This window comes from Puma concolor, chromosome F2 (genome assembly GCF_028749965.1).
Source record: "Puma concolor isolate L17-30 chromosome F2, mPumCon1.1.hap2, whole genome shotgun sequence".
Classification (NCBI taxonomy): domain Eukaryota; kingdom Metazoa; phylum Chordata; class Mammalia; order Carnivora; family Felidae; genus Puma; species Puma concolor.
The window spans coordinates 67,356,727-67,384,141 of record NC_141684.1 but is presented as its reverse complement, the minus strand read 5'-3'; the positions used below and the strand labels follow the sequence as shown (position 1 = coordinate 67,384,141).

At 40.6% G+C, this 27,415-nt stretch overlaps 2 protein-coding genes across 10 annotated transcripts in view; one reads left to right on the top strand and one right to left on the bottom strand.

The window, feature by feature from the left end:
• Positions 1-17,060, top strand: part of TRIM55 (tripartite motif containing 55) — a 44,251-nt gene extending 27,191 nt beyond the window's left edge. For all 9 annotated transcript variants that reach the window (XM_086695226.1, XM_086695229.1, XM_086695225.1 and 6 more), the window contains one exon: positions 16,034-17,060. In XM_086695226.1, the coding sequence (XP_086551352.1) occupies positions 16,034-16,139 (106 nt within the window). In that variant the 3' untranslated portion in view covers positions 16,140-17,060. The remainder of the gene's footprint in view (positions 1-16,033) is intronic.
• An 893-nt stretch (positions 17,061-17,953) lies between these two features.
• On the bottom strand, positions 17,954-20,173 carry CRH (corticotropin releasing hormone). Its single transcript, XM_086695233.1, has 2 exons — positions 19,876-20,173; positions 17,954-19,096 (listed from the first exon to the last, which is right to left on the bottom strand). Exon 2 carries the CDS (start codon positions 19,080-19,082, stop codon positions 18,486-18,488), a length of 597 nt encoding a protein of 198 aa, XP_086551359.1. The 5' UTR covers positions 19,083-19,096; positions 19,876-20,173; the 3' UTR covers positions 17,954-18,485.
• Positions 20,174-27,415: the final 7,242 nt, after the last annotated feature.

The following is a 27,415-nucleotide window of genomic DNA, read 5'->3' as shown; positions in this document are numbered from 1 at the left end:
TTTCATTTGCTTACATCAGAGGCACCCAGGAGGCAGCCGGACGACTCCTGTCAAAGATACATAGGAAATTCTTGGCACTGGTGGGAATGTGGGCCAGGTGACTTCTCAGTCTCTTTGAAACCTCTACAGTCTTTCCTGAGAGAGATCTCTGAAAGATATCCTGGGTGCAGCAACATCGAGGGGATTTCAGCCAGGTCAGATCTGAATGAATAAAAAGCAGAAGGAGCAATGTTCATCTACCAGACACAAGGAATGAGAACCAAAGAAGAGTCATGAAGCCAACACCCTTTATTTTTGAGACACCATTCTCAAAGTCAAGCATTTTCTTAATTACTGTTATAAGATTTGCTTAGGGATGAACATCTTACTCTTTTAATAGCCTTTTGAATATTATCAGCTTAACAATATTTAAAGATTCAAACCTCACATGCTTTTGAGTAAATGACCCTGCTGGACCTCATGCCCAGCTCCCTATGCCTGTAGCTCAAAAGCAATTCAGGGTGACTGGTACTGAAAGCCCTCAGCTATTTCTGGCTCATTGACTTTTTCCTGCGTTGACATCGACTCTTCTGGAAGCTCCCATCATAGCTCCTTTCTGCCTCATTAGCTGTCTGTTCAGCAATGACAGTAGGATCTCCATGGGTCCCTGTCATGTCTGCAACTATGTGTGAGTAGGATCTGCCCCCAATGTCTAATAGCCAGACACCTTGTACCCTAGAATGTTCCTAGTGTCTTTATAGTCTGCTCATTATTTGCAGTGAAGAGCAGTGGGTAGAAGTATTGGCCATGGACTCAGTGGGGCAAATGGAGAGAGAGAAAACTCCATATTTTATTGGAATATCCTGAATAATTGTGGATCTGAATAATTGTCTGAAGAGTTCAGTTTACATTCTGAGAATTCAGGTTTGGGGCTTTGTTGCCATACATTTTGTAATGCGTCTCAGAGGCTGCAGGGGGAGAGTCATGCTTCTCGTCTGCCATCCGCTGAGCCCATGTTGTGCACCTTCACATTCACATGCCTGCAAGATAAGGGTGAGGCAGATGGGAGAGCAGTGGAGTAGGGTGATTGACATTCAGTACTGCAAAGAATATGGACAGGTTGATAGAGATCTCACCATAGTATCAGATATTGCTGGCCTCTGTGAATTTTTTGCCGGCCTGATTTACTTTCAACACCTCAGAATCCAACTCACTAGACTAGTATTTGTTCAATGCAAAGTTAGCTTATTGGAATTTCACACTTTATCATTAGTCGTTCCCTGGATACTTAGGATGCGATACAAAAGTTCTTGATTTCACTGATGGTCTCAACTTTCTTTATTATGTCAGGGAATAATGTTGCCTTAGAATCTCAGAAGCATCTCAGGCCCACTTGCTGATTTGTGAACTCACTTCAGTCACCTTCAAACTTTTAAGAAGGCAAATGTTCTGTTCCCACATGCTTTCTTCATAGCCATCCACATAGTGAAACCTGCTCTTGCTTTTGCTGCCTGTGATTTCTGATACCATATAATCTCTACTTTATCCTGTTTATTTTAATGTTTATTTATTTTTGAGAGACAGAGAGACAGAGCATTAGAGGGGAAGGGGCAAAGAGAGAGGGAGACACAGAACCTGAAGCAGGCTCTGAGCTGTCAGCACAGAGCCTGATGCAGGGCGCAAACCCACGAACCGCGAGATCATGACCTGAGCTGAAGTCGGATGCTCAACTCACCAAACCACCCAGGCACCCACTACTTTAACCTGTTTACCTTCTCTCTTCACCTAATCATATAGGCAGATTATGTGTTAGAAACTGGTCATGGCAAAAACTAGACATCAGCAGTCTCCACCAGTGGCGAACTGGGATTTTGCTTTTTGTTGGATCAGAGGAGCACTGTTGTCTTCCCTGCCTTCATTCTTGAAAAAAAAAATTTTTTTTTTCTCAACAAGGTTTGGGTTCAGCCTTGTGGAAAAACTGAATCTCACAGAAGAGAGATTCTTCTGCAGGATGCACTTTGAGCCCTGTTAACATCAGATTTCTCCCAGGAACCCCTGTGAAAGAGGTCACAGGTCACATTGTGCAAAGCCCCTGTGCATGAACTACAAAATTGCCCTCTAAGTCTCCACCTTTCTAGGCTGTACGCTCCCTCAATGCAAAGAGAGTTTGGGGGAAATAACATTTGATCTACTTCATGTGTTAATTTTTAAATTTATTTTGCAAAAGTGACATCCCACCCTAGTCAATCTTAGACAGCAGGGCAATAATAAGGTGGGAAGAAAGCAGGTCAGCTGTCCTTGGAAAGCAGTCTCTGTGAGCCTCATCTCCCAGGCATGCCTTGTTGTGGCCATTTCTGGGTCCAACCTGCTTCCCTCCATTGCCCTTCCTCTTCCTACACAACTTTCATGCAAATTACACCCAGGTGTTAACACAGGGACCACTCCCATCATCGATACCCGTGGACAATTAAGTATTTTATCGGGAATACATGTGGCAGTGTGATTTTTCTAGAAGTGGGAGCAGCAACAGTGAAAGATAACCCCTGTTTCCCTTCCTCCCTTCCTAATGAGGGTTAGCAGCCTTGCGTGGAAGAATTGGTCCAAGCTGTTTAATGGGAGCTATTCAGGGCACAAGACTTTCCAGAGAAATGTCTTCCTATTTGGTGGATTAACCTGGCAGCTGCCTCAATCAAGGTCACAGGACCTCCCATTCCCCCCCCCCCCCCCCCACCACATCCCAGTGAGAGTCACTTGCTTTGGAGATAGGGACTTTCACATTAAAATCTCTATGATTTCTGTCTCTATAGAGAACCACAACTCATATATTTCACCAGACTCTGAAGTTACAATTATAAGAGAACCTAAAAGTTTTACTATATTATAACTATTTGTTTTTTTAAGAATAGAATATCTACTTTTCACATTCCGTTTCTCAAGCCTGAAAACAGACAAACAAGTTGGGGAGAAATTCTGCTAAGTCTCGGGCACTGGAAAGATCAATGAAGTTAAAGTTAGTAAAAAGGACTTAGGTTCCCATCCTGCCGCTTCTCTGCACTGACTCTGGGCATTTACTTTTATTTACTTTCATCTTCCCACTGAGAAAAGGAAGCAACTACTCAATGAAAAGATTCATCTATTTACACATTAGAGAGTGAGAAATTTAGTACTGAGAACTTTATAAATTGTTTCAGGATGTTTTCATTGGGAGGGTTATGGAGTCAGGCCTGACACAAACCATGCTGAGTGACAATAATAACAAGTTCTCAGTGAAATAGCCCATTGCATTTCTCAAAATATGTCTTGCCTTGAAGCTCTTATATAAATGTCCATTTCCCAAACTGTTTTCTAAATCTCTTCCTAGGCACCCCTTTGGCTGAGTGTTTCCACAGCTGCACTTATCCCCTTCGATGCTGTAAACTCCATAAAATCTATGATGGTTCAACTCTGAAGTCCATCTAAAGGCACTTACAGCCCTCACTGCCCAGTATAGCAAATTATTAGGATATACAGGAAGTAACAGAACACTACATGTATGAAGAGATGGAAGATATGTGGTTTAAAAATTTACTGATTTTGGGGCGCCTGGGTGGCGCAGTCGGTTATGCGTCCGACTTCAGCCAGGTCACGATCTCGCGGTCTGTGAGTTCGAGCCCCGCGTCAGGCTCTGGGCTGATGGCTCGGAGCCTGGAGCCTGTTTCCGATTCTGTGTCTCCCTCTCTCTCTGCCCCTCCCCCGTTCATGCTCTGTCTCTCTCTGTCCCAAAAAAAAAAAAAAAAAAAAAAAAATTTACTGATTTTAAGTGTTACACAGTACAATCGCTTTTGACAAATATGTAGCCTTAGATAGCCACTACCACATTAACATGTAGAATATTTCCATCTCTCCCCAAAGTGCCCTCATATGCCTTTGCAGTTAATCCCCTCCCTGCATCCCAGTTGGTACTGTGTCAATCTTTTACTTGGTAGCCATTCTAATGGATATATATGGTACATAGTTTTAATTTGCCATTTTCCCAATGACTAATGATGCTTAGCATCTTTTCATGTGCTTCTAAGTCAGTTTAATATTTTCTTTGATGAAGTATTTGCCCACTTTCTTTGGGTTGCTTATCTTATTAGAGAGTTGTAGAAGTTCTTTATGTTATTTTGCATAAAACTCCCTTATCAGACATGTTTTGCAAATATTTTCTCCCAGTCTATGGCTTGCCTTTTCATGTTCTTAAGTGTATTTTGAAGAACAAGCATTTTTAGTTTTGATAAAGTTCAATTTTTCATTTTCCCCTTTATGCTTTGTGTTTTAAGAAATCTTTGTTTAACCCAAAAACCACAAGGATTTTCTCTCACATTTTCTTCTAGAATTTTTATAGTTTCAGCTCTTAGGTCTAAGATCATTTTAAGTTAATTTTTGTATTGTGAGATAAGGATCAAGGTTTTGGATCTTGTTTGCTTATTTTCTATATAGATATTTGTTTATTCCAGCACTATTTATTAAAAAGGCTATCTTTTCTCCCCAGTGAGCTACCTTGATGATTCATAGAAATTCAAATGACCATATATGCTCAGGTCTACTTGTAGACCATCTGTTTTGAACCATTAATCTGTATCTTTGTCTCTCTACCAATACCACACTGTCTTGATTATTATAGCTTTATAGAAGTCTCTAAATCGGGTAATGTAAGGGGTGCCTGGGTGGCTCAGTCTGTTAAGTGTCCAACTTCAGCTCAGGTCATGATCTCGCAGTTTGTGAGTTTGAGCTCTATGCTGACAGCTCAGAGCCTGGAGACTGCTTCAATTCTGTGTCTCCCTCTCTCTGCTCCTCCCCTCCTTGCATACTCTCTCTCTCTCAAAAATAAATAAACAAACAAAATTAAATCAGGTAATTTAAGTTCTCTGCTTTATTGGTTTTATTTGGCTTTATTGGTTTTCCCTACTTTTTTAAAAATCTATTTTCTATTTCATTCATTTCTGCTCTTTATTATTTTCATCCTTATACTTACTTTCGATTTGATTTTCTCTTCCTAGTTTCTTAGGGTGAAAACTTAAGTTATTGATTTGAAATCTTTCTTATTTTCTAATACAAGCATTTAATGCTATAAATTTTCTTCTAATCACTGTTTTAGCTGCATCTCACAAGATTGATATGTTGTATTTTCATTTAATTCAAAATGTTTTCTAATTTACCTTGGGATTTGTTCTTTGACCCATGAGTTATTTAGATGAGTAGTGTTTATTTTCTAGATATTTGGAGATTTTTCCAGACATCCTTCTGTTTGATTTCTGGTTTGATACTGTTGTATAGAGACAATACTCTTTATATGATCTCAGTCCTTTTAAATTTAAGATTTAAATTTAAGAAGCTTAAGGTTTTATGGCCCAGAATATGATCTATCTTGGTGAATGTTCCAAGTGCACTTTTGAAAACATAGTATTTGTTTAGATAAATGTTCTGTAAAGGTTAATTAGGTCAGTTGATCAAGTCTCTGATATCCTTATTGATTTTCTGTTGACTTGTTTCATCAATTACTGAGAGAGGAAGTTTGAGGTCTCTGATTATAACTGTGGGTTTGTCTATTTACCTTTGCAATTCTATCACTTTTGCCTCATGCATTTTGAAGTTTTGTTTAGGTGCATTCACATTTAGCATTGTTACATTTTCTTAAAGAATATATCCCAAGATAAGTGTTAAACAAAATCCTTTTCTATCTCGTGTGTGTGTGTGTGTGTGTGTGTGTGTGTGTGTGTGTGTACCTGCTTTAATGGGTATAAAGAAGGTCCTTATACACATGTACTATCATTTAAAGTAGCTTAGCAAAGTTAGAAGGCAGGTGGGGAGAGCCTGGAGGAGAAAGGTGCTGATAATCTTTAAGATGTTCCAAGTGTCTGGCAATGGGAAAGGCCTCATAGCCCAAAACCAACAATCCTGTCTCCCCTTCCTCACCTAGCCATGCCCGGGGCCAAGCATAGCAAGAGCTGAGATAGCTGAGGTACCTAATGATTTTAAGTGACTAAGCTGAGCTTAATGATTCAATGACTAGTCGTCACTGGTCTGTGGTTCCCTATTTTTAGTTCTGATATAAATTGCTCTATAAGCTAATGTCTCTGTATATTTTCATGACACACTTATGCCCTAATTCACTCCTTATCTTACCTAAACCAGATTTTACAGAACTGCAGAGGCCACCCTGTCATGGCCAAGGACTTCCAGCACCAAGCTGTCTTCTTGCTAAGAAGTCCAAGATTCCCAAGCCAAGTGTTAACAAGCAGGTGTACATGGTACAAGTGTTTCCAGATTCTTCCTATCTAGAGTATCATGAGCTCAGACACAGAACATCAGAACCACATTGGCCCCCTACACATTTGAGCTCTTTACTCTAAAATAGCAAAAGGGATGTGTGGAAGTCAAGGCCAGTGGGAAAGTGTCACCAAGGAACACCAGCCCATACTATCTTAGTTCCCAACCCAGGCACTATAAATGTTGTCCTATGAGGTTACAAAGGTGCTCCCAGAGGAAAATAAAAAAAAAACATTTCATGAGAGAGAGAGAGAATGGGGAAGGGGAAAGAAGGAAGAAAGGAAAGAGAAAGAAGAGGAGAGGAAAGGAGAGGAGAGAAAAAAAGGAAAGGAAAGGAAAGGAAAGGAAAAGAAATGGAGATAAAGGAGAAAAATAGGAAAGGAGAGAAGGAAGGAAGAAAGAGAGAGAGAAGAGTGAAGAAAAAAAATCTATGGTTTAAATGGTTAAAAGGACAGGCAGCAGCTAGCAAAGAGTCTTTTCCCTTCTTGAAGGGTTTGTTTCCTAGGTTCTCAGAAACCAATACATGTGTCCCCTGATTTGAGACCTTATCAAATTTCTCATCATCCCAAAATTCAGTCTCCTTGAAAATATTCATATTTTCCTAAACCAGGATGAACACTAGGCTAGAGTTCCAAAGAAAAGCAGCCAGGTGGAGCCCTGGGTCTCCATAGGCATCACAGGCCAAAAGATAAAATCATTTTCACACAAATGACCTCTGAGATCAAACCATTCATCCTGATTTCAGGGCAAGCTCTGCTTGCCACTTGAGACTGAGAGGTGAGAGATGTTGGAGGCTAGAGGACTGAAAAGCTGCTTTTCTGAGTGAGATTAATCTCACAAAGTATTATAGAACATTTTTAAAAATAAAGCAGGAGACTAAGAACATGATTTCCCATGAGTGTGACTATAGGTCCTGTATTCTTTGAAATGATCTATTTAATTTTCCAAAACAAACTGAAATGAATGAAAATTTAACTATGTTCTCTCAATTTAATTGAGGGATTCAAGGTGTCAAATTATTTTCAAACAGAAATCCCTGCTGAGAGTGACTGCTTGTGTTTTACAAATTAGGAGATTCGAGCTTACAAATCGCTGATATACTAGCGCCCTGACTGTGCTGGAATTTAAGCTTGGTAAAAATAGAAAATTAATCAGTGCTCAGGACTGGCCTACATTTACTGCATAACACTATCCAGGACTTAATAAACCTGGCAATTATAAGAAGTTATGATAATAAAATGCAGTCATTTTACATAAAAAACTATAGGAGAGAGCAAGCCATAGGAGAGACCATTACATAAACATTATTAATGCTTTTTCATTTGTATCCTACAACCGCAATTCTTTCTCTGGCTTTTTTTTTCCTGTTGGGAAAGTGACATTCTAATCACTGTCAATTTGGGGGCTTTTCTAGAAGGGCAAAAAAACCCCAAACAAACCCTACACTAAAACTGTAGGCTGTATTTCTCAGGATCAAATAGCATCCTTAGTAAAGGTTACTTTAATAGGAAGCTAAAATGGATGTATCCATTTTAAAGAGGGAAATGTAATATAAATTGTTTGTGAGGGGTGTAATGAATTCATCCCCCCTGGCAACCTGTACCTGCAGCTCCACAATTCCATGAAAACAGTAACGCAGGCACCAGGGAGAGCTCTCTGGGGGAGTTGTTATGACACAGCTAGTTGAGTTTTGCTTCCTGTGTTTGAAACTGTTTATTATTCGGATTTAACCTTAAGACCCTTGTTAGTGTTGTACATCCTGTGGATTTTTTCTGTCTTTATTTACATATCTCAGTGGATTCCATGAAAAATGCCTTTTTCCCCAGTGCAATCCACAAAGCAGGGAATTCATCCACCATCGTTAATGCATCTGAAAAACCAATGCCGAGCGGCAAGACTGTAACCAATGTGTGTACATGACTCTATCATTTAGTCTTTCACAGAGGTCCTCTCAGTAATACCTCAGGACAGTCTTGTAAAGTAGGATTTGTTAAACTTGCACATTTTACAGTGGAGGACCAAAGAGGAGGAGTGACTTGCTCAAGGTCACAGAACAGCTGGAGCTTAGGGCCCAGCGACCCGCTGCCCTCCGCCATGGCACAGAGTGCGCATGTGCAGTGTACTGTTCGCCAAGCCCGCATCTAGGAAACGTGAGTGAATCCCCACTTTCCCCGGGGTGATTGATGACTGAGGCAAAAATAGTAAGACGAAGGGCTCCCCTGCTTTGACTGACCACTCTTGGCGCATCGGCACAGCCTCACGGGGCGGAGAGAGGACGTGTCTAGGCCTCCACTGCTTGCAGGACTGTGGCTGACCCTTGCAGTGACAGCACTCCAGTCCCTTAGTTGCACCCGTGCTACTGCTGGCTCTCAGTCTGACTTCCAAGGGTGGAGCTGGCCCCTCCCTTGAGTCTCACATGCTCAACAGCTCTAGCTTTGTTCTTTGGATTTGTAGTCATTTATATTAATAACCCTCAGCTCTCTCGTTAGAGTTACTTTGAGCAAGTTCCTCAACCTTCCTGAGCCTGAGATTTCTCATCCATAAATTGGGCATAATAATACTATCAACCTCCCATTGCTCTTGAAGACAGCCTGTTTGGCCTGTTTATCTAACACAAGGCAGGAATTAATGATCTAACTAGCAGCTCTCTGTAATTCAGTTCTGTCAGAAAGGGTGAGAACATACACTCTATATTGAACACATAATCGGCAGGTCCATATCTGAGAAGAATGCTGGCTTTAAGTTTGTGCCAGGCTGTGATACCAATGTTTTAGCTTCTTCCTGCTCCCCACCCCATCCATTGACCTCATCGATGCCTAAACCATGTTTCAAAACACACCAAACAGTATACACCATGAATCTGACTCTGGGTTATGAAAAAGCGAGTGAGGTTAATTTCTTCTTGTTTCATAGGCCTGAGGAAATTACTCTGGTTTCTGGCCTTACCTCAGCAAAAAGGAAGCAGTTAGTGACAATGAAGCCCCCAAATCAATTCCCTCCCCCCATTTCTTTACTTAGTGTATACAGTGGCAGACTCCCAACAGCAACAAAAAAACGCTTTTCAGTGGGTGTTTTCTTTCTAACCTCTTTTCTTCTTCCTCTAGCACTCATGGAGAGTGTGCTATATTTACACAGCTCTGTGCTTCCTCATGTATCCCAGTTGCTCCATCACGAAGCAGAATGTCTGTATTCCTGTGAAAGAAATGCCCACAATGGAAAACCTGCCCAGCAGAACTTCCAGGGCTTAGACCCTCAGCTGGGAATTACAGACCATGCCTCACTTATTCTTCAGACACTGCTGCCTGGCTCAGGCTTTTGGTTGCATTCTCTTTTCCAGGCTGGAATCCATAATGTTTAAGCTATCCAAGGGCCTGTGGTTCAGGAATGCTTTGTAGGGGGCAGGCCAGTGCTTGAGTTTAGTCTTTCTGAATAAGCACTCTAAGCATGACCTCAGCAATCCTATTCACACCTGTTTCTAGCATCTGGCTTTGAGCCTCTAACCTAGCCTAGCAGGTTCAGGGTAGAGACAGGGTGGTTGCCCATTCAGCAGCCTCAGGTCTAGTTTTACCCCTTCTATCCACATTCCTTTAAGGCAAATGAGTTTAATTATAAATGTGCAAGGGTCTTCTTGAATTGGCCAAGAAAGACTGGCATTTAACCGGTAGTAATAACCAGATCCTTCTGTCAGGTGGAATTTGTGATTGGCATTCATAGTGGCAGAGAGCAAATGGAGCCCAGTGTGGAGGCCTGGACACAAATGTCCTCACTGCCCCCAATATCATTTCAATGGCCTGGCATAGTGGCTCCCATGTCCACCACAGTTATCCCTCAGGATAAGACATGGACATTTCCATGCTATGTGTGGCAGGGGTGTACATTAAGCCATCATCATCCATTAATGTCTTAGCTGTAATTCAGTTTATCAGATAAATTACTATCACCTGGATAAGCTGAGGAACTGGAACACAGGCAAGTAAATGATAACGGATCAGGATCATGGGTGGAGTAGAGAACGATCATTTGGGGAAAGGCAGATGCTGGCGCCTCATGGAACCCCTGGGAAGCTTAGAGGAGGCCTGAGGGCATTGGTTACTGGTCAAAGAGCTCACTCTTTTACTTTAGGTCAGCTAAAAAAATATTTTCCCTCCTAAACGTGGCTACCCAGACTTGTGCCAGAGTGAATATCAGGAAAGCATCTGTTTAGTTTTGTTCAGTCAGTGAATCATGTGGTGCAGGATGCATTCAGTAGAGGGGGCTGCTAGTATTGCCCCCACACCAAAATAAGAGCATGTTCACGAAACTGCACCCAGTTATATCCCTATGCTAAGTGCCCAAGGACACACCTGGCTTCAACTGAGCACTAAAGGCAGTTTCATGCTTTAATTGTCAAGAATCTTGCCAAAAGAAGCATGCTGGCTTAAAAAACAAATCATTACATTTAGCATAAAAATGAAGCCAAAGACCCCATTGATCATTTCTCTCTTTTCTTTGACACTTTCCTACTAAAAACTAGCCTACCCTTTGGTTAACAGCAACAAGCTTGTGTGCCCATAGAGACCAAAAAGGTAACATTAATGAAAAAGCAAGCCAGGTAAAAGAAAAATGTTAATAAAAGCATAAATACAAGCTATAGTTTGCTTTCCTCTTAATTCTGAGCATAGCAACTATAAATGAAAAATGGCCACCGAAACCAGCCTTGCAGCAGAGGAGGGAAAATGGAGTGGTGGGCATAATGGAAATCAGGAGATAGAGGGAGCATACCCAATTTATAGGGACAGGGCTGCTCAGATCTCCATGTAGGTTCTGGATTGCTACATTTCTTCTTCGTCAAGAGAACCTGCAAATCCAGATTTTAATGTGAAGTCTCCTATTTTTTTTTAATTTTTAATTTAAAACTCACATAACATAAAAATTACCATCCTAACCATTTGTAAGCATACAATTCAAGTGTTCAGTATATTCATATTGCTATGCAACCAATCTCCAGAATTTTTTCATCTTGCAAAACTTAAACTCTTGTACCCATTAAAAAACAACTCCCCATTGCCCCCCTTCCCCCAGCCCCTGGCAACCTCCGTTCTGCTTTCTGTTCTCATGAATTTGACTACTCTAGATACTTCTTATATTCTGTAAGTGGAATCACAAAGTATTTGTTGTTTTGTGACTGGCTTATTTCACTTAGCATAATGTCCTCAAGGTTCATCCATGTTGTACCATGTGTCAGAATTTCCTTCCTTTCTAAAGCTGAATAATACTCTATTATATGCAAATGCCACATTTTGTTTATCCATTCACCCACTGATGAACACATGGGTTGCTTCCTTCCACCTCTTGGCCATTGTGAATACTGCTTCTATGAACATAGGTGTGCAAATATCTGTGTGTCTCTGCTTTCAACTCTTTTGGGTGTGCACCCCAAAGTGGAAGAATTGCTGGATCATATGGTAATCCTATGTTTAATTTTTTGAGGGACTGTCACACTGTTTTCCACAGCAGCTGTATCATTTTACATGCCTACCAACAGTGCACAAGAGCTTCTATTTCTCTACCTCCTTGCTCCTGATTTTTTAAATGTTTATTTATTTATTTTGACAGAGAGAGAGAGAGAGAACGAACAAGCAGGGGAGGGACAGAGAGAGATAAGAGAGAGAATCCCAAGCAGGCTCTGTGCTGTCAGTGCATGGCCCGATATGGGACTTGAACTCACAAACTGTGAGATCATGACCTGAGCTGAAACCAAGAGTCAGATGCTTAATCGGCTGAGCCACCCAAGCACCCTTGGTCCTGATTTTTTAATGTTTGCAACTAATTGAAGTTTTTGTCAGAATACCACTCAGCCACACAGTTCAGACCAAGTAAACACTGTCCATAATCTGGAACTGTCCTGTGCACGAAGACAGATGTCTGCAAACCTCTGACAGAATGCATATTCCTTAATCCCCATCAACAAGAAATGATTCTAGATGACCTAACTTGTCAAGGATGATGCCAGCACATTATGCAGTTCTTGGTGGAAGAACCTCTCATCTATGACCCTACTCATCTATGGAGTAAAACCCTCATACTATAATCTGACATTAATTTTTTTTCTCTCACAAAACATTTGGTAGTAACAGGGAAAAAATTCAAGATTCTGTTTCTGAGTAGGTTGGGTTCATGAATATCCAGCATTCTTAATCAAGTTCATCTAAAAAAAATAGTCTTTCCCTGAGCAAAGGTATGCCACTCCCTTCTATAGTCTTTTGTGGATCTTGACTAAATTGCATTTCATGGTTGAGACAGGGGAAAATGCTGCCTCCCTATTCCACTTCCTGCTTTTATTTTATGACTAAAACTCATTTCTCAAATTATCTGAAGCCCCATAGTGATATGGCCCAGTGTTAAATGATGCTTGTAAGTTGGGTCACCTCAGGAAAATGTGTAATATTTAGAAATAATATAAGACTAATAATCATTTCTTCATCTTTTTATACATCTCAAACTGAAGTGCAGGACAAGCTCAAAAGCAGAGGGAAGTTCAGTGCTTGTTATTTTCTGTCCTTTGTTTGGCTTCAAAGAACATCTATATTCCTAAGAAATAGCATTTCCTGTATGGAGGAGAACCAGCATTTGGAAAACTATTTAAAGGAATACACATATACAATTACATTTGAGGAAGGCTATAGGAAAAACGTCTGCTTATGATTTAATGGGCTGTACTTACAGAAAGAAGGTTTCTAAATCTTTAATTCATTCTTCCTTTAGGAAAGAGCCATATATAGTGTTAGGCCACTTGGAGATACACAACAGGGTCATAGGTAATCATGATTACAATATGCCACAGGAATTAAATCCTATAAATAATATCCAATTCTGAAAAGATGAGCATTGCAAATATAATTGTCTTTCCTTACTGAGGGTCACTACTGCTGTGTATAGTTCCTCATAAGAAGTCCCAGGCAATTCTGCATGGTAGAGGAGGCTCTTTACTAATGTAAGAAAAAAGGAAGAAAGGAGGGAGGGAGGGAGGATGAGAGGAAGGAAGAAAGAAGGGGGGGGAAGGAAGGAAGGAAGGAAGGAAGGAAGGAAGGAAGGAAGGAAGGAAGGAAACACATTTTTAAAGCCCTTAATATAAGTGAGGTATGTACAAAGTGCTTTGGGTGTATTTATTTATTCAGTACTTACGACAGCCTTGTGAGATAGGGTCTCATCTCTGTTTTACAAAAGAAAACACTAAGGGCTTAGAGAGGTTGACTGACTTGTCCAAGTCATACAGCTAGGAAGTGGTTAGTCTGGGAATCAAAACCAGGCTAAACCTCTTGGCACAGAACGTTGCTGAGATGGTTGGTGGGTCCTCAAGTTTACATAAACAAGACCAAGGGGATGGTATAATCATCTAAAAATACTCAGGATAAATCTCTGCTTTTGGCACCCACTCTGACACTGGCCTTTCTTCTCTGATAGGTATCATCTGTCCATATTGTTTAGAGGAAAATCTACTAACTGCATGAAAACATGGGGATGTAAAAGCAACAAACCAAACTACATGATACCAAGTTTTGAAGGTTGTTAGGTAGTAACAGCTAGAACGGTTTAAATGGAAGATAGATTTTAATCTCAAGTACAGAAAAGTATAAAAATACATACAAATCCCAAAGCAGTACCAAATGGTTTGTTAGCTACCAGAAGTTTTGCAAAGATTATATCCCTCTACAGAAAATACCTTACCCAACTAGTTTTGCCCTTTAGATATTTCAGAACAGCTGTCATGGAAGATTCCTCTAGATTCAGGATTGCTTTCAAGGAAAAGAGGCTACAACATGAACACTGATGGTCTGTTTAGGCAAAATTCAGTATTCACACCTAAAGGATGCTTAGAAATCATCTGATCTTTTACAGAACAATTGATATGCCCAGATCATTTGGTTTGGGTTTTTGTTGTTGTTGTTGTTTTTTGTTGGTTTTGTTTTAGTTTGGTATGGACTTTTTGTTTTTAGGATTAGAGTAAGGTGACTACGGTAGGGAAGAGAAGAGTTTGAGGTACATAAATAGGCACAGAATTCTGTCTGGATGTTGTTTTTTCCACATTAACTTGAAGGACACTGAGGTATCTAACCTATTACCAACAGAATCTAATAACATAATAGCAGCCTTTGTTCAATAGTCCAATTTCATTTGACGTGTCAACTATTCCTTCATGGAAAACTACATGCATAAGTTTTATTCTACTGTATCTAATATGATTTCATGGCCCTTTTAAACTTTCTTTTTTTAAAAAAAAATGTTTATTTATTTTTGAGAGAGAGAGAGCAGGGAAGGGACAGAGAGTGGGGGGAGGGGAGGACAGAGGATCTGAAGCAGGCTCTGTACTAATAGCACAGAGTCCCATGTGGAGCTTGAACTCAGGAACCTTGAGATCCTGACCTGAGCCAAAGTTGGACACTTAACTGACTGAGCCACCCAGGCACCCCGGCCCTTTGAAACTTTCTATTGAGGAACAACATGGCAGTGGGAAGGATAATCTCAAGGACCTGGGACAAATTTATTAAACTTGAAACGTTACCCCCAAACTTATATTTAGGGTAAAATCTGGGAAGGTGTAGGAAAAATACTCCTTTTTCACTCAAAACTATTTTAACTGGCAACAAAACACTATACTTACCAAAGTTCTGCTTTGTCATGCCAGCTAGTGTCCATTCATGTAGCAGCTTCATAAAATCACTCAGGGCTTCAGAGTTGAATGCATGTGCCTACCTCATTGCTTTGAAATCAGTGGCATTCTAACCCAGTGGGATAATTTTACCAGTGAAGTCATCAGAACATATTAGCCCATCTTCAATAGTTCTAGGAAGAACTGTGTTTGTCAGAGTACTTTTAAATGTATGGAGTTTGAGTTTATACATCACATTGCATTTCAGCAAGACTGCTTTATAATTGTCCCCCATTTCATTATTTTTTAAGCTTAAAACAACAGAAATAAATTTCACTTACACGGTTAGATTGATCAATTACTTCAAAAATCACAGCTGTATCTGTCTGGTATCTATAAAAGATAGGTACCTTTTAAAGAGATGGCTATATAAAAAATAAAATTTTATGTTATTAGATTTTATTACCTAGAGAAAAAAAGTCCTTTCATTCATGATTTGCTCAAAACTAAGTCTGCAGCATTGCAAAAATTATACTATTTACATATGTAATATACAGCACTGTATAAATTTAAGGTATAAATAATTTGACTTACATATATTATGAAATGATTACCACCAAAAGTTTAGTTAACATCCATCATCTCATAGAGGTGCCAAAAAGGAAAAAAATGTTTTTTTCCTTTGTGGTTTTTTTTCCCTTGTGAGGAGAACTCTTAGGATCTACTCTCTTAACAACTTTCAAATATGTCATACAGCAGTATTAACTATAGCCATCATGTTGTATGCTGCAGACATTTCTAAATCCTAATTCCTATTAGTTCAATGCCACTTTTACCTCAGTAAATTATGCATAAGTGAACTTAAAAAAAAAAAAAAAGAATAGCCTGGACTCTTTCCCAAGAACTTCCCTCCACTGCATGCATTATTGCTGCCCCTTTTTGGATCATGAGCGTGAATTACTTTCAGGACTCTTGGCCATAGCCAAGAGGGCCTGAGCTTGCTTTCTATCCCTAATAATAATTATGTCCTATATAATAATTATTATTATCCTTTCTCCTAAGTAGAAAAGTGACTGGACGAACCCAAAAGGACTAGGCTCTTCTTCCTCTGATTCAGATTTTCTTCTATTGCAGACTGGATTTGAGGACCCTCCCCTCCAGGTACAGGCTGCAGCTTCGGGGAGTGGGAATGGAGCTGATTCTGAGCCAGCTCGCCACGTCTTCTCCTTTTCCTGGTTGAACTCCCTGAATGAATGATGTTCATTCCAACTGTTGCCCTCTGTCTGCCTGGCTGAGATGCACACCAGCAGCAGGGAACCTAGATGAAATTAATACAATGCAGGTGATGAAAGGGACCTCTGAACAGGATTTCTGCAAAAAACCAAACCAAAACAAAACAAAAACCCCTTTAATTCCAGATGACTTTCCAGAGGGAAAACAATTTTGAAAAGCATAGTTGCTGAAAGCATTGGAAAAAAGAAACTTGATCTTATGAAAATCTTTTATTGTGTGGGAAACATTATAAAGAGTATGTAGGTGTGATATGTGTGCGTGTGTCTGTAACAAGTGGCAAGTGTTGAAAAAGTATACACTACACTCTTGTCTCTAATAGGCATTGGCTTTTGTTATTATATCATAGTAGCTCTTATTCTTTCTTCTTTAACCGTGCAGTTGGTCAGTGAAATTCAGTGTTAATTCAGAAGTGACTGATTTATCAATATATGGACAAAAGGTAAATCATTGACCAAAGATATGAAACATTTTCCAAAGGTTTCCTCATTTCCGTAACAGATGTCACTCATATATCCAGAAATGTTCTTTAACTCTGGTGATATTTCCATAGTCCAGAAGGCTGAAGGCCTGGGACATTTCTTGTGACATTTTTCTAATCTTAGTTAGATGTGCAGATATCAAGCAATTAAATTGAAAAAGAATTTCCATCAGCAATTGTCTACTTTCCTTATGTATCTACTGAGGCACCAACCTGGTGAACTATAGAATAACTGCATGTATTTAAATATATGTACACATACAATACACATATAAAATACATGTATATTTAAATCATGCTTTATTTGTCCCACCATGATGCCTCTTTCAAAACATAAGTATAACTTTATTCTGTATGAACTCTTAAATAAATGCTGTTTTTAACAACTTAGTCTTATAATGACTTATTCAGTGTTTCATGTTATCTTATTAATACATCAGTCAAGTGTATTTAAGGGGTCCCACGGGAAGAAGCATCTACAGACATCCAAATTAATTTTGAAGTATTAAACATTCAATTGAATTTCTGTAAGTTGTAACTCAACTACCAAAGATAAATGCATTATAAAACTAATTGGCTGCACCTGTTCCATTTTAGAAATGCTAGAGATAATTTGTATCCTTAAGAATTAAACTAAGATTGGTATAGACATAAATGAGAAGCGCACTTGTGAAGTTATTAAAGTCAAAATACTTTTTATATAAAAAGTTTCCCAAGTGCCATTTCACAGCATTATATTTAAGTGTAGAAACTATTGAGTTTCTCCTATTAGAAGTAGGCACTGGCAAATAGCATAGAAGAAGTATATTTTATGGTGCTAATGTAGTAGCTTCATAAAGTGAGACTTTCTCATACCAAAAAAAAAAAAAAAAAAAAAAGGCAGCATGTTGGCCCTAGAGTTTGGAGGAATGCCCTGCCTCAACATTTCTCTTTTCCTTTCCTCCTTCCCTGCCCTTTCCAATTATTTAACATCTTATAGTTAATCAGGGTTAAATGTTATTTCTATTATGAATTGATCTACCATTCATAGAACTACCAAGTCTTAGAGCTGGAAGCAACTTCCCAAATTATTTAACTTAACCTCAGAGGAGTAACCTGAGGTACACAGATGAGTCCAAGGCGACTGCAGTATCTGTGTAAGCCACTTGACATATGTTTGTATTTTTAGTAGGAAATTAATGCAAAGAGTTTTCAGCACTTCTTGTGCTGCTGTCAGGTCGAAGGAAGCCAGGGGCTGGAAGTTTTACTCCTATGAATACTGAAAAGGAAAAATAAAGTCATGATTACCTTTGCAGCTTTTATTAAAAATATAAATGTTCGACATTCTCTTACACAACCAAATTGACCAATGATTGGTAAGATGTTTTTATTACTGAAACGTTTACAAGGAAAGGTTGATTCAAAGAGCTTACAGATTTTGTTTCACCTATCCAAGAGAATGACACTCTCTTTGGCTCAGACCACAACAAAATAAATTGAGTGACTTCTGCCTGCTTCAAAACATTTCATTCTGGGTCCATACTTTCTAAACACCATTAAAGACACCTGGAAATGGAAACTAAAAGTAGACAATACAAATAACATTTTGCTGCTGTTACTGTGTGTGAATACACTTTGTGCATGCTAATTAAGGAGTATAGGCTTTCTTGCTATACATCATCTAGGCTTCAAGCTATAAAAAAAAAATACACAAATGGTATCAGAGCAACGCTATGGTACAGAATACTGTATTTGATTTTTTTTTATTATTATTTATTATTATTTTTTTTTTTTTTGCGTGCTAAATACTGCATCCTTTCGGCCAAACGCACAGTTTTATTTCCCAATAATCTCCATCAGTTTCCTGTTGCTGTGAGCTTGCTGCGCTAACTGCTCAGCCCTGGCCATTTCCAAGACTTCTCGGAGGAGGTGGAAGGTGAGATCCAGCGAGATGGGAGGTTCCTCGGATCGCCTCTGCCTCTCGAGTGTCTCCTGGCGGCTGCCGAGGGCGTTCTCGGCTCCGTGCTCAGCCGGACCTGCGGGGCTGTCGAGCGGGAGCGGGCGCCGGGGCAGCGGCAGCTGCTGCAGCAACGCTCGGAAAAAGTTGGCGGCCGCTTCGTCCGGTGAAAGGTGGCTGCCGCTGCCGCCAGAGACAGGTGAAGAGGCGGGCAAGAGGGGAGCGGCGGGGCTCTTGTTGAGGTTACCCAGGCGGAGGAAATATTCCTCTCCCATGCGGAGCAGGATGGGCCGAGCCTGTGGCTGTTGGGGCTGCTGGGGCTGCGGCGGCAGCTGGGAGAAATCCAGGGGCTGGGGCTGCTGAGGGGCCTGCCGGGCGCGCGGGATGGGTCCCCGGCTGAGGAGGGCCCTGCATGGCGGGCAGGGCAGGAAAGCCACCAGCAGGACGCCCGCGGACAAGAGAAGCGGCAGCCGCATGTTAGGGGCGCTCGCTGCGGCACAGAGGTGGGCGGAGAGCGGAATGAGAGAAGGGAAGAGAGAAAGAAAGAGTTGGTCAGAGTTGAGCTCAAACGGAAGGTGCGCTTGGGGGTCTTCCTACACTTACACCCGTGGACCTGCCGTAGGCGTTCGGGCAGGCACTGTCCGCGGTGCTGAAGCGCCCGAACTGGGACTTCTAGAGTTGGGGGGCGGGGCGGGGCAGGAAAGGGGACGCCTACAAGGCTCAGCACCAAAACTCAGCCCCACGCCAGGCTGGAGTGACCCTTCTCCTTCTGAGACCCTCGAAGGGTCTCTGAGTCCCCTTTCTAACGATCCCCAAAACTGATTCCCCGAGCTCTCGAGAAGATCTACAAATTTCATATCTCACCCGCTGTAAATACCCGCCCGCCTTCCGGATGTTTCAGCGTTGTCCTCCCAAATGAGAACTGCCTCCTCCTCCTCCTCCACCTCCTCCTCCTCCTCCTCCTCCTTCTCCTCTTTCTCTATCCTAGCCCTGAAGTCCTTCTCTCAGGGGTCGGGATCGATGGCGGGGGAGGTGGGGGCTCGTCTACACCGCCAGTGACGAGTAACTGGCAGTTTGAAAAACGATTACCAACCGTCTAACTTTGCTTTTGACACATCCCAGTTACTATCAGAATCTTGAGGCACAGTCAGCAAATACACGCACACACTCAACATTCGGCCCCACCGGGACACCTGGCTCGGCCTCGCACACCGTGGCAGCCCAGGCAATGCAAAGTTGGAGGCACATTTCCGTCTAGGCGCTCCCTACCTTCTGAGGTGCTTCTGCAGGTGAGTGGGGCGCTGCCGCCTCTCTGCAGAGGAAAGTCTCCGGGGCTTTTTCAAGGGTTTTCTTCTCTTCTCCTTTCTGTCTTCACTCTCTTTTTCTTCTCTTCTCCTTCTCTCCAGTCTCTCAACCGATTTGGGCTCTGAGTTTCTCCACACCAGAGCCTGGAGTGGGATTTTATAGCGTCGACCCTCTTCAGAAACCACGCAGCATTTGCCTAATAAGCTGACGCTCTCTTGACAGCTCGATTGCGTGCTGCCTCTGCTCCTGCATAAATCATAGGGCCCTGCCAGAGAACGAGGGGCAGAGTTTTGCTATCTCAACACTGAATCTCACATCCAATTATATCAACAGATATTTATCGCCTCCTTGGTGACGTCAACGAGCCCTAAAATGGAAGGGCTTCTTATGACTTGTCCATTGACAAAAATTCTTGAATGAGATTTCCCAAGTATGAAAACATACTGACCTCTTACTATGAAAGGTGAAATTTAGGGTCAGAAAAGAGACATCGAATGAGAGGGGAAGAGAAGAGTATGGGACAAGAGGTCTATCAATGCAGAGTCCTGTGGGGAAAGCAGCAAGCAGTTACAGGGGATCTGGATCCCGCTTTTTTCCCTCCCCCTGACTTCTCTGACCAGTTGTCTCTGGAAACACCTCAGCATCTAAACATTTCCTTTTGCTAGAGACAAACTGTCCCATCACCTTTCTGCCTGGTTAAGGATGATGAACAAGGAGATGGAAGTGCAGGGACATCCAGCTTTTAAGCTTCTACCTGCGTTTTCTTCCCAAGAGTAAATAAAGGAATTGTGAGTTTGCAGAAGCAAGACCAGTAAGTCTCTTGAAACAAGACTCAAGTCTTTTAAATGATTGGCAGGAGCTGCTTCCATGATGAAGGGGCCCAAACCAGGGTCAGTTGGGGATGCAGCAAGATTTTAAATTCCCCCAGAAACTCACTGCTCCTCCTTTGTCTCTGTCAGAATCCAAAATTAATTGTTGATTTTTCTGTTCCCAAATTAGAGAGAGAAAGGACAAGCCAAAGGTGCATGAGTTACACAATCTTCATTTGGTCTACTTGATGAAAACCCAATGAGAGAAGAATCCATTCTAACTTCCTGTTCTATATTGGGAGAGGCGTAAACTGCCTGATAACAAGGCTGAATTCATCATTTGCATATTTTCACTGATGAATACTGAGTCTGTAAAAAGGTAATCTCATTCATTTTACTTCTAAATACTATCAACATCCATTATGGTATCCATATCAGGACACCCAGGTGTTTGTTTGTTTTTTTTAATCATTTCTTTTTCCAAATTTAAACGTGCTCCATGGAAGCCTGATAAGTAAATAAATGTTCTCTGCACTAACACAAAATGGAATGATAAGTCTGTAAAACCATACTCAAATTCCACATTAAATTGACACTATCATATAAGTGGGAGGAAATTACCTCTAATTTTGCCATTCAAAATGCAATTCCAAACTCTGGTGTCTATGATTTAATTCAGCTTATAGATAACCATCAGAGTTGTTTATCAGAAATCTCCCATGGCTCATTTCTGGTTAGCTCTGCTGCTTCCTTTGTAGCTACATGACAAATGATGCAATACATATTGCAACTCCTATTTTGGGTCTATACTAATTCACAACTGCTCTTAGAAACAAAAGGAAGGTAGAAAGAGAAATGATGGCAGTTTCCAGAGAATTCAGCCCATAGTTGCTCATTGTGCTATGGAATGTACTTTTATACGGAATGTACATAAGAGAACAAAAAAATGTGTCTTCTAGGAAAGATGCAGATTGTTAAAAGAAAATCAGAATTATAGAAAATGGGTGAGCTTCTATAGGAAAGCAGTGTTTTATGTTGGTAGGGGGCATACAGAACCTTGGTTTTTGTTATTGTGGGCTTCCCCCCCCCCCCTTGAATGGATATTGACTTTTTTGCTTACTTTCCTTTATGACCCCTTCACTGTCCCCATTGGCAGAATCAGCTTAGATATCAATCTGGAGTTGAAAGTAGATTTGGAAGAAATTGTTCAGGTAAATGGATTCAGAAGAAGAACTAGGAAAAGGATAAGAGCATGAATTTAGCTAGGGAGGCCTGAGAGCTCCCTCCAGAGAAGACACGTTTTGGACTCTAAACCCATACCCCTTAAGACCTCTCTCCTTTGGGCCATATGGAGGATGTTGTTTTATTATAGCTCCCTCATCACTGTTGAATCCTTGCTGTGAGATTTTCCTGAAGTAGGTAGTTGGTAGAGGACAAAGTGGCTCTGAATAGGGGTGACGACAAAAGGCCTGGATCCCAGAGGAGTAGGAACTGTGCACAGTAGCCTTTACTCTCCACAATTTATCCAAAAGTTAGATCTCATCAAATCACTGAACATTTACATTAGAAATGACTTGAAGAGATCATTTGTTTTATTTTTTTTTCCTTTTTAAATCTTTTATTTTTTTAATATGAAATTTATTGTCAAATTGGTTTCCATACAACACCCAGTGCTCACCCCAACAGGTGCCCTCCTCAATGCCCAACACCTGCTTTCCCCTCCCTCCCACCCCCCATCAACCCTCAGTTTATTCTCAGTTTTTAAGAGAGATCATTTGTTTAAATGAGAACCAGAGAAGTTAAGTGACTTAACTGGTTAATGGTAAAGTCAGAATCAGAACCCAGTTCTTTGGACTAGCAGACTGTACTATTTCCATAATATAACAATACCCTTTGGAAACCCGCCCCCCTTTCTAGCAGAGACACATAAACAAACAGAAGTAAGAAGATGAAGTTAGATAAAGTGACGCATTTATACACCATTCCTACCCTTTCTTTATATTAATAAATCTCCTAAGGAATGAGAACACAGGAGATTTTCTGTAAGTGCTGATGCCCCTGGAACATGATTTTATATTAAAATTTTTTTTTTAATTTTTTTTTTCAACGTTTATTTATTTTTTTTTTGGGACAGAGAGAGACAGAGCATGAACGGGGGAGGGGCAGAGAGAGAGGGAGACACAGAATTGGAAACAGGCTCCAGGCTCTGAGCCATCAGCCCAGAGCCTGACGCGGGGCTCGAACTCACGGATCGCGAGATCGTGACCTGGCTGAAGTCGGACGCTTAACCGACTGTGCCACCCAGGCGCCCCTTAAAATTTTTTTAATGTTTATTTCTGAGACAGAGAGACAGAGCATGAGTGGGGGAGGAGCAGAGAGAGAGGGAGACACAGAATCTGAAGCAGGCTCCAGGCTCTGAGCTGTCAGCACAGAGCCCGACTCGGGGCTCAAACTCACAAACCGTGAGATCATGACCTGAGCCAAAGTTAGTCACTCAACCGACTGAGCCACCCAGGCGCCCTAACCTGGAACATGATTTTATATTTTTATTTTTATTTTTTTTATTTTTTTTTATTTTTTTTATTATTTTTTTTAAATTTTTTTTTTTCAACGTTTATTTATTTTTTTTGGGACAGAGAGAGACAGAGCATGAACGGGCGAGGGGCAGAGAGAGAGGGAGACACAGAATCGTAAACAGGCTCCAGGCTCTGAGCCATCAGCCCAGAGCCCGACGCGGGGCTCGAACTCACGGACCGCAAGATCGTGACCTGGCTGAAGTCGGACGCTTAACCGACTGCGCCACCCAGGCGCCCCTATATTTTTATTTTAAAAAAAAAATTTTTTTTTAACATTTATTCATCCCTGAAAGGCAGAGAGAGACAGAGCGCGAATGGGGGAGGGGCAGAGAGAGAGGGAGACACAGAAACAGAAACAGGCTCCAGGCTCCGAGCTATCAGCACAGAGCCCGACACGGGGCTCGAACTCACGGACCGCGAGATCACGACCCGAGCCGAAGTTGGCCACTTAACGACTGAGCCACCCAGGCGCCCCTGGAACCTGATTTTAAATCTCTGGGTGCACACACTGCAATTTACCTTTCAGCTGAATCTTATAGTTATAACATGAGGTTTTTATATATATTGCCAACTTAAGATACATTAATTTGATTTTCCACCTTAGTTCATGTTGGAGAAAAAAGATCTTTGGATAAAATATAGTTATGTGGTTCTCAAAGTAATGATATACACGTGCGACTGAAGACATAATGTAAGGCAAAGGACGTATATGTGCAGTACACTTAATGTCCAAGTCCATAAAAATTACCACTGACAGATTTGATTTTACATGTAGGAATAACTTCTTGAAAGTAGTCACGGAAAACTAATCTAAATGCTTTTAGAACCCAGGAACACAACCCAAGGAACATGGGCATAAAAACAAGGATTACTTTACATTTTAAACCACATTTTTTCAATAAAAACATACTATAGGTTATAGTTAAATTTTTAGAGGCATGGCACAGTAGCCCAATAAACAAAGAAGTATCAGAAATAATAGGTCACTGCTTGGCTTATTCGTGTCATCTGCATCTCCTTGCACTTTTGAGGAGTATCCCAATATGTGCTTCTATTAGCAAAATGCAAACAAAGTCTCTAAGTTTGCTAACTGGAATATTTGTTGAAACGAATCTACCATCTCCAGTGACAGCCTTTAGAAATGCCTAAGGTGGGGCGCCTGGGTGGTGCAGTCGGTTAAGCGTCCGACTTCAGCCAGGTCACGATCTCGCGGTCCGTGAGTTCGAGCCCCGCGTCGGGCTCTGGGCTGATGGCTCGGAGCCTGGAGCCTGTTTCCGATTCCGTGTCTCCCTCTCTCTCTGCCCCTCCCCTGTTCATGCTCTGTCTCTCTCTGTCCCAAAAATAAATAAACGTTGAAAAAAAAAAAAAAAAAGAAATGCCTAAGGTAGACAGATGTTTTGGCAACTGTAATTGTGCTTCAGATAGATTAGTAACTGCCTTCGGCTTCCATAGGCAGTACTAGGGAACGGATCTCCAAGCACAAATATGTAACTGCCTCACCAGTAACAATAACTTTTATTATCAAAGCCATTCATCCACTTAGCAGAAAACTTGGAAAAAATCATAAAAGTATAAAGAAGAATACAAAATTCCTCAGATTCCAGAATCTAAATATAATCTCAGTTAATGTTTTACTGTTTCCCTTGAGAATTTTTCCTGAGCACATGCATTTATGTAACTGAGATAACAATATGTTCCTATCTTTGAATCTCTGCTTTTAATTTATTTTTTTTTTAATTTTTTTTCAACGTTTTTATTTATTTTTGGGACAGAGAGAGACAGAGCATGAACAGGGGAGGGGCAGAGAGAGAGGGAGACACAGAATCGGAAACAGGCTCCAGGCTCCGAGCCATCAGCCCAGAGCCTGACGCGGGGCTCGAACTCACGGACCGTGAGATGGTGACCTGGCTGAAGCCGGACGCTTAACCGACTGCGCCACCCAGGCGCCCCTGAATCTCTGCTTTAAAAAAAAAAAAAAAAAAAAAAAAAAAAAAAAAAAACAAATCTCTCTCATTTAAAACTTAAAAGAAGTTGGTTGAAGCAATCTTTTCCATGTTCCTAGATTAGGTTTAGGACTTGTGCTCAATGCTCTCCTAACATCATGATTGTCTTCCATCCATAAAGCTCACATTTTATTTTATTTTTTTATTTATTTTTGAGAGAGAGACAGAGCACAAGAGGGGGAGGGGCAGAGAGAGAGAGGGAGACACAGAATATGAAGCAGGCTCCAGGCTCTGAGCTGTCAGCACAGACCCCGACGTGGGACTCGAACTCATGAAATATGAGATCATGACCTCAGCTTAATTCAGTCGCTTAACCAACTGAGGCACCCAGGTGCACCATAAAGCTCACATTTTCAAATCGTTACTTGTACAATATGTATCTTTCTTGCTGGACTATAAGCTGTGTGGCAGAGACTTAAGTATTATAAACTTCCATATTCATTACTCCCAGCCCCTAGCATAGTGCTGAAACATATAGCTGATAATCAATAAACCTTCTAAATGGATGAACTATATAGAAAACTTGTTGAATGAATGTATAGAAAATGACCTATAAGCCTATCATCAAGAAATAACTAGATGAACATTTTAAAACTAAAATTTTATATTTATTTTTTTCATTTAAAATATCTCAGACATGTTTCTGTATCTAAATGATACCCATTTTATTGACTACAAGGAGATGTACCACAATTTCTATTCATTCCTCATTGTAGATCACCATCCTAATGACCTACTTTTTAATTTTTCATCTACATCTGACCCTTGTACCTTTAAGTACATCCACAAAATCATTTCCTGATACTTCAAATATAAACAACACCTCTTAACCCTCCAGACTGTAAATGAGAATATTAGTATCACTTCAGCTTTTCACATAGCTTTCTGCACCTTGATCAACCAGGCTTTCTCATCTGTAGATTGTCCATGTTAATACTTGCCTCACTTCTAGATTGTCCATGTTAATACTTTTACAATCATTAAGTCTTCTGTATTTTTACTATAGATTGATCTAAAAGTTAAAAAGCAATACAGTTTGTAATTATTGACTATGTAAAAATTGTTCACTGAATAAAAAAGTCATAGACTTTGATTACATTTCCTTGCCTTTGTTTTATAATACCAAATCACCTTTTTTTTATATTCAGTCTGATTTTTCCTAGAGTTACTAGAATTTCCTAGAATTACTGACTTAATTTTGTTCCCATTTTTCTTTTAGATTCTCAATCATGACAAATCTGTTCCCTGTGTTTTATCATCCAATGTTGCTGATGAGAAATCCAATGTCATTCTGATTCTCATTTCTTTATAGGACCCTTTTCCCTCTCTCATTCTCACTTGAAGACTTTAGTATTTTGTCTTTGTCGTTGATGTTCTGAAATTTCACAATGCTATTGGGTCTTTCTTTACTTATCCATTTTAATTTGGAGATTCTTGCTCTTCAAGTGTAGGAAAATTCTTGCATTACTAACTTCTATGATAATTTCCTCCACTTTCTGCTCTTTCTTTCTGGGACTTCATTTTTTTTTTTTTTTTTTTTTTTTTTGAGAGAGAGAGAGACAGAGAGACAGAGGCAGAGAGACAGAGACAGAGAGACAGAGAGAACACGAGCAGGGGAGAGGCAGAGAGATGGAGACAGAATCTGAACCAGGCTCCAGGCTCTGAGCTGCCAGCACAGAGTCCAACCCAGGGCTCAAACCCACCAACTGCAATATCATGACCTGAGCCTAAGTCAAACGCTCAACCGACTGAGCCACCCAGGCACTCCTCTTTCTGGGACTTCTATTATAAGATGTTCCCCCTCTGCTGGCCCTCTATGTTTATTATATTCTCTCCTTTTAGGGCTCTTTCTTTTGTGTTCTACTTTCTGGGAGGGCCTTAAATATCCTACGGTTCTTCAATTAAATTTATTTTACAACATATATTCAACTTCCAGGCTTTTTATTCTTTCTCCATCCTTTGTTCATAGCTCTTATTTTTGCTGTATAATTTATCTGTTTCTCAAATTTCTTTAAGAGTATTAAGTAGGAAACATTAACCTTCTTTCCCTGAATTATCTGTTCTATCCACGGTCATTTTTAAAAATGTATTTTCTTGGTTTCTCTATTTTATGTTG

Coding starts and splice junctions, on each gene's coding strand:
- CRH (XM_086695233.1), bottom strand. CDS start 19,082: ATGCGGCTGCCGCTTCTCTTGTCCGCGGGCGTCCTGCTGGTGGCTTTC.